At 38.0% G+C, this 12,500-nt stretch overlaps 1 protein-coding gene across 1 annotated transcript in view; it reads right to left on the bottom strand.

Annotated features, from left to right (window-relative positions):
- LOC144978482 (dynein axonemal heavy chain 1-like) overlaps window positions 1–12,500 on the bottom strand; it is a 169,865-nt gene that overhangs the window by 16,418 nt on the left and 140,947 nt on the right. The window contains exons 73-78 of the mRNA XM_078924625.1: window positions 11,472–11,603; window positions 9,827–10,000; window positions 8,226–8,405; window positions 5,858–6,034; window positions 3,458–3,628; window positions 2,136–2,266 (exon numbers count right to left, since the gene is read on the bottom strand). Of these exons, the coding sequence (XP_078780751.1) occupies window positions 2,136–2,266; window positions 3,458–3,628; window positions 5,858–6,034; window positions 8,226–8,405; window positions 9,827–10,000; window positions 11,472–11,603 (965 nt within the window). The remainder of the gene's footprint in view (window positions 1–2,135; window positions 2,267–3,457; window positions 3,629–5,857; window positions 6,035–8,225; window positions 8,406–9,826; window positions 10,001–11,471; window positions 11,604–12,500) is intronic.

Raw genomic sequence — 12,500 nt, 5'->3', positions numbered from 1 at the left:
GATGTGCTCGAGGTTATTGGTCACATTGCAAAGTGTGATCAAATAGACCCACATAGTGAAAAGTGCTCACAGTTTGAGAAATATCCAACGTTACAATATGTTATTTTGCTCAGCATGACTCATGGGTGTTTACAACTTTCATAAAGAAATCAGAAATGTCCAGTCGTTGTACAGCAACTAATCATGTGATCGGTGACTAGGTTGGATGAAAATGTGAATATAGATAGAATGCGCTTGGCCAAGGAGTTCACAACATTGCCATCCGGAAGTATAACGGACCAACACACAAACTCTGTGTAACCATGAACTTTTATAGTCTGGTTAATACAGTTTAGTGAGAACAACTCACAAACGCGGATGGCAAAAACAATAACAAAGGCCTGAGTGACGTCATCTGCATACTATCTATAGATCGCTCCCATTGCTGGCTGGTTGCATTGCCTAGGTCTGTTACCAATAAAAAGAGACGTTTGTCATAATAACACACCCCCGTGTCAAAAAGGAGTGTTAATATTTGGTGCCTTAAAACTCTTGCGAATACTCACTAATCCAGACACAAAAGGAGAGTGATAAAATCTTGTGTGCAAATAGCATTTGAAGAAAACACGCTTATTCTCAATATACCCTGCATCTGATTCGGTAATCGGTCAAGAGTGTAGAAGTACCCATACTACACACCTCCTTCACGAGAAGCAATCTCAAATTCAAGAAAAGGAGGAGCAACCCTGGGACAACAACAAGACAAGATTTGTGTATGTGTGTGTCTATTGTGCTTTCTTTATATGTTATCAAATAGGTACCTTTTAATGTTCAAACCCTTTTTTCAATCTTAAATAAAGTTATAATTTGATTAAATCTGTAGACTTGTATAATCATTAAAAGGCTATATTTTTTAAAGGACCTTTTTTAATATTATTAATCCGACTGTAGTTTAAAAATATTTCTATTTCACTGTATTTAAACTAGTAAGAACTTGTACTTCCTTCCGACCCTATTCTTGTGTAAAAATTAAGTTTCTGTCGTCTATGTATTTATATATTTCCCATATATCATTTTCGTATTAAGGGAAAATTCCCATGGAATTAAAAAAAATTGTGTTTTTATACTAATCTTGAAGAAGCTTATTCTTTTTACTGCGGCTATGGGGTCATGTGGTATGACACTCGTTTTCGAATCGGAAGGTCCTGAGTTCGAGCCTCGCTCGGCGTATAGTTGAGTCCTTGGAAAATGCTCTTTACTCATATTCTCTTACCGTATTCTGGTGTAAAATGAATACCTGGCCGTTAACAGCGTTGTCTCTGTCGGAAAAAAGTTGAATTATCGTCTAAAAGGCATCATGTCTCGTTCTACGTGTTACGGGTTGCTGTTGGTCCCTGTTTGTATAGAGCTTTTTAGCGCGTTTAGTAGATATTATGCTATATAAAAGCTCAAGTATTTTTTCTTGGTGAAATGAAGACAATTAGACTTTGTGTCAAATATACCATAATGTGTTTCGAGGATACGTGATTTGAATGTAGTCTCATAACAATTGACATTACACGAATACGAATACAACAGATTTGAAAGCTGTTAATCTGCATATCTCCATATTCATAATACTGAGATTGCATTCCTAATATCTACAATAGTGATTTCCTCAAAGAAGTTGAAGGTGGAAAAGATTCTGCACCGTATTTGTAGGAATTTTTTGTTCCTTTCTGTGAAGAATTACCCCTTAATTGTTATTTGTTTTTGGCTTAAGAATGGTTTTGAGATGGAAAAAATCCGTTTTCGGTATTTAAAAAAAAACTGTTATGTATAGTTTTGTTAAATATCTTTTTTTATTTCAGAAACTCAAGTCAAAATAATGCCATGCCAATGAGATAAAAGTCTTACGTTTTTCAATTAATTCCAATGTTTACTAAACACTCAATTTTGATTACTGATTCATCTCAGACCGCAGAGCATCTAGTCCAGCATAACGTTGTGACGAAACTTCCGGGCGGGTTCGCGACTGTGGTACACGAATGTGGTGAGGAATTTGCGGCATGGATAGATAATCATAACACAGTAGTGAGACACACGCCATTCATTAGAAATTGCTACCTCATGGCAAAATGACCATGTTGATTGGTTGCGAATACTATTTCACTTACCGTATGACCTCCTGCACCAGCACGGTGTTCATGGATTGTTCGTACATCACTGGATATTTTTCTGTCACGATTTTCAAATCTACCGGATGGGGCACTTTCTCCAAAATGTTGTTGGCTGCAGTCTCCATTACCTGTTAGGGGGAAAAAGTAGTCCTTCAGAGCCGTGAGTGAGGCCCATGAAGTCGGAGTTTATCTCAGTATCTGAAGCGTGAAACGGACAATAGCAATTGCTCTCGATCCTTTGAATAGGACGCTAGTCAATCGCAAAGTACTTTCCACAAGCTCTAACAGAACCAACTACCCAATCACTGCTGGGTTAACCTGATAATATTATTCGGATAGGGGCTACTGGCAGTGTTTCTTACATACGTTTTCAGATATTTATGTTACCTCAACGCCTGCTTTTTAATCGACAATTTATCATCAATTATTAGGCCGAGTTTATCCCAGTTTCTACGGCAGGAAACGGACAATTCTCACTTGCTAACCTTTGGATAAGACGACAGTCTATCGCAAAGTACGTTCCGCCAGATCTAGAATAGCCAGCTACCCAATCACTATTGGGTGGACAGGGTTGGGTGGGGCGGGGCGAGGGGTTAACAAAATATTGAATTCACCCGGGACCGATTTCGACCCTTTGCGTGTGAAGCGGGCGCGCTACCAACTGAGCTGTTGGGACCGCCAAAATCTCTGAAGACAAACTAATTTTGTAACGGGATATCCACCGAAAGAGATATACTCAAATAGTAAAAGATTCAAAATAAAATAAAAACTCATCGATGTCGTATAATATAATAGACAGTTGATTAACATGGAAAAAATATAAGACATAAATTAAGATCAATCTATTTGACTGCTTCCCTCTAAGCAAAAGACTTCAAACGGTACCAATATAGACAAAGAAGACCAAAGAGGGAGAAATGTTTGGAGAAAGTGCAATCTCAAATTACTCTGTATTGTTTAGTTTGTTTGTTTGTTTGTTTGTTTGTTTTTGTTTTGTTTTTCTCTCCTCTATTTATCATGGTATGGGTTCTCTTCTTCAGTAACTTCATGTTTTCATATAACAAGAAATGAAGTTTATAGAGAAGTGCCAGAAACGACGTGTACATATATGCAAATCTGATATCCGAACGCAATCATGGGCCTTGTTTAACATTGTTATAATAGACAATATTTTGCGTCATTTTTTGAGATTTCCATTACAACAATGAACTCATAGTGAAATGGGTTGTCAGACCTGTCAATAAGTTCACGTTGGCCAGAATAAAAATTTTGCAGCCACGGGAGTTGAACCCAGGACCCGACTCTTATCCGATTATTACCTCCTCTCTTGTAAGTCCTTTCCCTGATGCTGTTTTGGGCTGAAGTTCCACAAGACACTGCAACAAAGTGGACGTCTCGTTCTGGGCAAATGTGATGTTTGCGTTGTCATGGAGACCAAATATTTCCGGTGTATCGTTGATGGGTAATCCGCGGATGTATTCTAAATATTTCTGTAAAAATGAAATCCATTTAAACGCTTTAAATCCAACAATTTAAACTGGTATTATACCGAAGTCGATCAGAATAAGAAAATTTGATTTAAGTAAGACTGATCAGAATTATATATTTATTTGAGGGATTTTCAGCTGTAATTTATTGAGTTAAGACGCATTTATTACTTTAAAAGTGACTTAAGTCCAATTTCTAGACTTAAGAGTTTAATTTTATTTTCCAGTGAATGGTTAAACCAAAATGTTTCCGGTGAGAACCATGTTTGACGAGATAGCTGTCTTGCTTAACTCTTACTTGTAAACCTTAATTGCATGTATTAGGAAAGGCATTTTGCAGTAATTGGGATAATAAGTTTTTCGATTTGCGAGAATGCGCCTTGCTTTACGCTGACGTCTTATCCTGGTGTTGTAAGTATTTTATACTGTTTATTTACGCTATAGCAATAGGACTCAATAGTCTGATGTCACGCCCTCCCTGGAACCAGCAGCTTGGTTCCAAACAAAAGAAAATCGGTACTTTTTATTCTTCATGCTGGCTAGACCGTTTTCACATGTCATGTGATCAGAATATATAAAAGTCAAAATATGATCAGATTTATACTGTTTTTCTCATCTGCATACACTGTTATGCTCGTCAGAAAAGTATTTCATAAGGGCACCCGCCATTGTTACGATAGTTTAGAACCAGTTACTAAGTTACTATGCTTCATTACGAGGGTAGAGACGTCACGACTGTTGAAGCCTATTGGGATAAACTAGGATCTGTCGACTTTGAAAGACGCCATTTGTAACTTCTACTTCAATAAAAATCTAGTGAGGTGACTCGTGACAAGAAACAACTCGGCTAAAGCTATAGATAGTATGCACTTGGCTAAGAAGTTCACAACATTGCCATCCGGAAGTAAAACTGGCCAACACACAAACTGTGTGTAACCTTGAAGGTTTATAGTCTGGTTAATACATTTTAGTGAGAAGTACTCATAAACGCGAATGGCAAAAACAATAACAAAGACATGAGTGACGTCATCTTCGAACTATCTATAGCAATAAGGCTTCATAGAGTAAACGCTCGTCCTCTCGTGTTCATTGTTTGTGTTGTGTAATGCAAGTGGAGGTTCACAGTGTAATACCCGTACACGTGTGAAGAATATAAGAGCAAACCATTTAGATGAGGTCGTCAAAACAAGAGTCTGGTAGCACGTGCCACAGACTACTAATCTGTGGCACGTGCTAAAACTGCTAACTTTCTATTGCAAATTTTAGAAGTTAATCTCCATAAATAGGTGGTTGTTAGGTGGCAAAAGAGGCACATACTCATAAATATTCGATCATGCATCAAATTTTGTCTAGATAGTGATATGTTATGAAACAAATGGTAAAATTTATAAAAAAATTACTGTTGATCTATTTTTAGACCAGGTAAAGTTAATAATTCAACATTAATGTGCTTATGTGAACAAAACAACTATTATTTTGACCCTGATTTCCAGTAACTATTTTGCCATACATGATGAATTTAACTAGTATACCATTTTCTTTTTGCGTGTTTGAAATGACAGAGTGAGGAAGGGTTGAAAGAATGAGAGGAGCTGGGGGTAGGATCAAAGAGAATTTTTTTTTAAAAGCGAAAGTGTCCCACTCATCACCCTGCTGCATCTGTGGTATTTGACAGTCTGCTTCTGAGCAATGTGTGCGTATGACATGCTTTAGGGTCAATTGCAGCATAGTTCTGGTCACTTGCGTCTAATAATAATAATAATAATAATAATAATAATAATAATAATAATAATAATAATAATAATAATAATAAAGCTAGTTTGTTAAGCGCCCACTCTGTTGACAGAACAGTTTCTAGGCACACACAATTGTAAAACATCATGCGTACACACACACACACACACACATACACATACACAAAAACACATACACACATGTATACAAGAACTCACGCACACACACACACAAACACATACACACATACACATACACAAAAACACATACATACACATGTATACAAGAACTCACGCACACACACACATACACAAAAACACATACAAACACATGTATACAAGAACTCACGCATGCACACACACACACACACACACACACGCACACACACCCGCACAAATGAATCACTACGACATAACACACCAGTTGAATCCTTCAGTCACATCTCAGGTTTGCTCGTCTCCTCCTTCTTCTTGATTCTACCACGACGCCGATACTTACATTAATCTCTGCATCCGGTGGCAACTGTCGGTAAATGCCGGATTCGGAGTAAATATGACTCGGTGAGATGACGCTGTTGTTGTAGAAATCTGCGAGAATGCTCATGACACATCTTCGATCCCAGTCGTCTGTGATACGCCCGCCGTAGTTGATGTGGCCCGCCGTGTACACCAAGACCTGGCACCAGAGAGATTGTTTCCCACATTATTATTTGACTTGCAAATAAATAAATATGGACCGTTTTAAGATCATAATCAAGTGGACTATCTCGTATTTTTTTTCAAAACTCACGTGTTCTCTTTTCTCCTATTTTTATTTTTAATCCAAGCCAACTTTCATCCCGAACACAATGTCAATGTTTCGTGTTAAACATTTTAATCTTTGAAAAAATTATGTTTATGAAAGAGACATAAAATATTTTTAAAATGTCGTCTATTCAGTCGTTACAATTACAGCACCCAATACAAATTAAGACAAAGGATAATTACTTCAAATAGGGACAGATTTAGATTCCAAGAGTATTTCATAAATGTACTTAATTTGAGATCACCTAAAAGTCTCATCCAGCACAAGATCCCACTAAGATAAATACACTCAGATGTTTACAAGATATGTTGGAAAACAATAATATAACTACCAGTACATAACAGAGAGATCATTTATTGGGGAAAAATATCACTTCTCTAAACTAAAACTATACATCCGACTGTTTCCCTCTCAGCCAAGGACTCCGACAAGGGCCAGGACAAAGACAGAAAACAACTTAAAACCAGTTATAGGGAGATAGAAGAACAGTAGGTGACCTCTTGCCCACCGGACACACGGTTACACCATCTGGGACCAGTCAACACTGTTCACACCATGGTGTATATCGATGAAAAATGGAAAATAAAATTAGAATAAATACGCATGCCCTGTCCATGTCATTTCAATTTGATTCGATTAAAATGTTTGGTTAATTTTGGAATCAAGACTCCATATATTATGTCCATATTTTTGTTTCCACTTTTTTTTCACAACCTTTACTACATCTCCATTAATGGGTCTTTTAACAGTATTTAATATAGTTGATTTATTTTATGCAACACCAAGGCGAATGAAAACTATGATCTCTTTAAAGGCAAAAAATGAGTAAAATACTGCCCCCCCCCCCCCCCCAAGCTTCCCCCAACCTGAAACTTCATAGTTCCAATTGCTTAACTTAGGTAAACAGCTAACCTTTGCTCCTCCATGACACATGATGTCACATTTAAGCGGCGGGTCACATACAAAGAGATCAAAAGATACACACAAACACACACACACACACATACATTTATATGTGTGTGTATATATATATATATATATATATATATATATATATATATATATATATATATATATATATATATATATATATATATATATAAAATATATATGAAGGCTGGTTTTCCAAAACTTGTTAAATCGTTTTTTCTACTTGTTTAGATTTTTCATCCATGAGATAAATTTAAATATAGACATTATTTTTAAACATCAATTGATACATGAATTTCTCTAGATTTATGTGAATTTGAAGTTTGAATATGATCAAATAATAGACCGAATGAGAAATTATAGGGGAAATAGTCCTAAATGTCTCAAAATGGGAAATAAAACGGAGTTAAGGAGTTTTGGAAAACCACTCTTCATATATATATATATATATATATATATATATATATATATATATATATATATATATATATATAAAGTGAGAGAGAGAGGAGAAAGGGGGAGAGAGAAAGAAAGAGAGATAGGGAGAGAGAAAAAGAGAGAGGATATATATATATATATATATATATATATATATATAGAGAGAGAGAGAGATAGAGAGAGAGAGAGAGAGAGAGAGATAGAGAGAGAGAGGCTATGCAGTCTTGTCGTATGACTATCCCTTTAGGATCGGAAGAACCTGGGTTCGAGCCTCGCTACAGCATAGTGGAGTCCTTGTAAAATGCCCTTTACTCACATTCTTTCACCGTGATCAGGTATAAAATGAGTACCTGGCCGTTAACAGCGTTGTCTTTGTCCGACAAAAATTGTAATATCGCCTAACAGGCGCCATGTCTCGTTCTACATGTTAAGTGTTACTGCTGGTTAGGGATCCATGAAAAGTGCTTTGAGCACATTTAGTGGATATTGCTCTGTAAAAATGCTATAGAAGAGAGAGACAGAGGAAGAGAGAGAATGAAAGAAAGAAAGAGAGGAGAGAGAGAGAGAGAGAGAGAGAGAGAGAGAGAGAGAGAGAGAGAGAGAGAGAGAGAGAGGAGAGAGAGAGAGAGAGAGAGAGAGAAAGAGTAAGAGAGAGAGAAAGGGGGGGGGGCACTATTTATGTTAGTTACTCTACCTTAAATGGAATATCTTGGTATTCTTGTAAGAACATGCTCAGCTGATCAATACATATTTTAAGGTCGCCGTCTGTAAACTCGTACGGGATGTTGAAGCCAAGAGCTCCGAACTTGCGTCGCTCTAACAGGACAGCGTGGAAAATGCAGATTGATAGGAGGAGGTGCTTGAATACTTTGGCCTGAAACAATGTAAAAAAAAAAATAATTTTTAAATGAGCTTTTATATAGCGCAATATCCACTTAACGTGCTCAAAGTGCTTTACAAGGGGTCCCTGGCCAACAGCAACACTTAACATTTAGGTCGTGACATGACGCCCGTTAGGCGATATTTCAATTTTTCGGACAGAGACAACGCTGTTAACGACCAGGTACTCATTTTACACATGAGTACGGTGAGAGAATGTGAGTAAATAGCCAAGGACTCAAACTATGCGCCGAGTGAGGTTCGAACCCAGGACCTTCCAATCCGAAAGCGAGTGTTATACCACTAGACCACATAGCCGCATGTAAAAGCGATGTATTCCGCGATCTGTTTCCTTGAGCAAGTCACTTTCAATTTGTGCATTGGATAGATGGATGAAGGAAATTTGACTTATAAAAAAATTAATCTACGCTTTTTGAACTTCAGCCCCCAGCTCAAAGAGTGCTATCCTTTAACCCTCTCCTTACCACCCATAGAAAAATCGTCACATTCGTTAAGATGTAACCGTTCCTTGTACATTACAAAATTTAAAGAAATGCTTTGATTACAGCTATAAATACTAAACACTGTGTTGTAGAGTTCACTTTTTACTTTTCTGTTTGAGTAAGAAAAGTCTATTTTTGTGCTGGGTTGGTGTGAATATTCGGGGGAAATTCTAAAAATAGCTGGTAAGGAGAGAGTTAAGCGACCTAGAAGTAGTGTTCACAGAGATTAACAAAGTGCACAATAAAAGGGAAGTCTTGATATAAAATATAGCAATGTTGAAGGTGGTCGGTTATTTAAAGGGTTGACATCAATGGCTAAACTCGGATCCCGCCAAGAGTCGTTGTCTAGATCGGGCTACGAATTATACCTTCAAATAACTATTGACGTGCGTTCCAGAATTTGCCGACAAGGCTGAATCTTTGTATACAACATAAAGGAGATAATTTTGAAGGTCTGAGTCTGAGGAATTCAGACGTGTAAGCTTTCAAGGCTATCGAGATACAGGACTACTGCAGGAACTCTCTAATTGTCCCTTAGAGCAAGTGATTTCTATGAAATGGATAATCAGTTTCATATGAACTGGTAGGGGAATAAATCAGCATCAAGCTACCCTCTACTACTACTACTATAACTACTACTACTACTACTACTACTACTACTACTACTACTACTACTACTACTACTACTACTACTACTACTACTACTACTACTATGACTACTACAAATACTACTACTACTACTACTACTACTACTACTACTACTACTACTACTACTACTACTAGTACTAGTACTACTACTACTACTACTACTACTATTACTACTACTAATTCTACCAAAACAACTACCACCACCACAACCACCACCACCACTACTGTGACATTTACTAACTGAACATCTATTTCATCTGCTAACCTTTCCAGGGCAATGTTTGAGGTATTTGTCTGTGAAGCCCAGATAGGAGCGTAACAGGTTGGCCTTGATACCTTTCGGTGGTTCTACTGTCATTTTGGAGCTGTTTTGTAAAATGTACACGGGAAACATCGGACTCGGCATGCTGGTTAACCACAGGCGAAAATCCTTGTGTACCTGTGAGAGAAAAAAAAAGTGGGAAGAGAGAGAGAGAGAGAGAGAGAGAGAGAGAGAGAGAGAGAGAGAGAGAGAGAGAGAGAGAGAGAGAGAGGGGGAGAGAGAGAAAGAGAGAGAAAGAGAGAGAGAGAGAGAGAGAGAGAGAGAGAGAGAGAGAGAGAGTGGGGGGGGGGGGGCGGTGAGTGTTTATTCGCCATCTATTCATCACTTTAAAGAGTTCAAATTTCATTATTCAATCTTATTATCTTGACTTAAAATTGAGTTCATTGTGTTTATTCAGCTCGTTTCGACCCAACACTGAATTCACAAGGTGCATAAGAACTAGATATAAATAACAATTCGACCTTTGTACATTGTAAAAGGATAAAGACACCACTGCTGTTTTACGAGAAGGAGCCTTAAAATCAAAAGCATGAAGAAAATTTACAAATAACTTTCTATCGCATATTGCTGAAGAGTATTAATAGCCGCTTAACAAATCACGACCGTGTTCTGAGTCTTGAGGCTGACATTTCGAAAGGGGAAGTAGAAGAGGAGACACAGAGGGTAGAACGTGTCCTGTGGGGTCTCTGCCCGTACATAGCCTTCAATGTGGTGTTCCGAGTCCAAGGCTGACATTGCCAAAGGGAAGTAGAAGAGAAGATATCAGAAGGTGTGCCGAATCCTGTTGGGGTCCCTGCTCGTAGCCTTCAGGGCCGTGTTCCGAGTCCAAGGCTGACATTGCCAAAGGGGCAGTAGAAAAGGAGATACAGAAGATGGAACAAATCCTATGGGGTCTCTGCTCGTAGCCTTCGATAACAGTGTCTGGCACTGCCGAAATGAAGTGAAAAGTACGTTATGCAATATTGGTGCTTAAAAAACCCCCAAATATTTCCTCATCGGTGGAACTATCGAATACAAATCATTGTTCGCGGTCGTCGCCATAAACATACGATATAATTGTTAGGCTAGGGTCAGGCTATGAGTTTAAAAAGTGAAATGTACGTTATGCAATATTTGTGCTTTTTAAAAAAACAACAAATCAATAGTTACTCATCGGTGGAACTATGGAATACAAATCACTGCTCGCGGTCGTCGCCATAAACATACGATATAAGTTATTAGGCTAGGGTCAGGCTACGAGTTTAAGAAGGCTACGCTTATGATTCGACTGGCCTGTGGCAGAGAGAAGTGTGGATCCGCCTTCGTTGCTGCAAACACACAAATGTCAATATCGTTTTGAAAACAACAAGTCAATATGTAACTCAATAAGCATCTACAACACGCATCATTCTTTTTATTTCATTTACTATATTTCTCTATATATAAAATTATGTAAATGTAATCTTTATATAGCATTTAATTAATTTACTTACTCGTTCTTATAGTTCACGTTCGTAAACTCAATTTCATTTTGGATGAAAAAAGTTAATTAATTAATTATCATTTTAAAAAAAGAATTAATTAATTTAGTTATTCTGTAGCAACTCACAGCATCCGGGTCAATCTGCTCCACTAGGCGTTCCAGCCTGGGCATCCAACTAGGAGCAAGATGACAATTTTGAAAGAAGACCCATCCTCCCCTGTCCATGGCATTCTTCATGAGATACTCTGCAATGGGGCCCTGTAGATGAATGAATATTTTAACATAAATATAAATTGAAATTGTGCTTTTAAATTGAGCTTTTATATAGCGCAATATCCACTAAACGTGCTCAAAGCGCTTTACAAAGGATCCCTGGCCAACAGCAACACTTAACATGTAGGACATGACACCTGTTAGGCGATATTACAATTTTTTTCGGACAGAGACAACACTGTTGACGGCCAGGTACTCATTTTACACCTGAGTGCGGTGAGAGAATGTGTGTAAAGAGCCTTTTCCAAGCACTCAACTATGCGCCGAGCTAGGCTCGAACCCAGGACTTCCCGAGCGAGTGTCATACCACAAGACCACATATCGCACTTTCAGAGACACTGGCATCAGCATACTGTCCGAAAAGGGCAAAGAGATTCTCAAGAGGAGTGGAAGCCATTAGAACGAAAATCTACATCCACGCAATGATCAAATGTGTTTATATAGACACTCATCCATTGCCTGCCCAATAAGATGGCCTGCTATGATGCGGTTATGTAGTCTAGCGAGATGACACTCGCTTGGGAGGTCCTGGCTTCAAATCCCGCTCTGAGCGGGCAAGTCTCCGACTTTATCCTGGATCGATCTCGGTCCCTTTGAGTATAAAGCGAATGCTCTACAAATTGAGCTATCGGGCAAATGATTGGAGTCCACGGGGAAGGAGAACAAGAGCAGATCAAGCATAGTTCTACGCGTCAGACAAATAAACTAAAAGATAAGAGACACTTGTAAACAGTTTTATAAAAAAGGAAACTAAACGAATATGCGCATTTATATCATTCATTTAAATAGTTCTCATTTCGGTAAGAGAATGTGAATAAAAAGCCTTATCCAAGGACTCAAATATGCGCCACCACTAAGAACGGCAATCAAACCCTGGACCTT

This window comes from Berghia stephanieae, chromosome 8 (assembly GCF_034508935.2).
Source record: "Berghia stephanieae isolate SIO BIC M18660-M18661 chromosome 8, UCSD_Bste_1.3, whole genome shotgun sequence".
Lineage (NCBI taxonomy): Eukaryota > Metazoa > Mollusca > Gastropoda > Nudibranchia > Aeolidiidae > Berghia > Berghia stephanieae.
The sequence above is the reverse complement of the archived record's forward strand: the minus strand, read 5'-3'. Positions and strand labels throughout refer to the sequence as shown.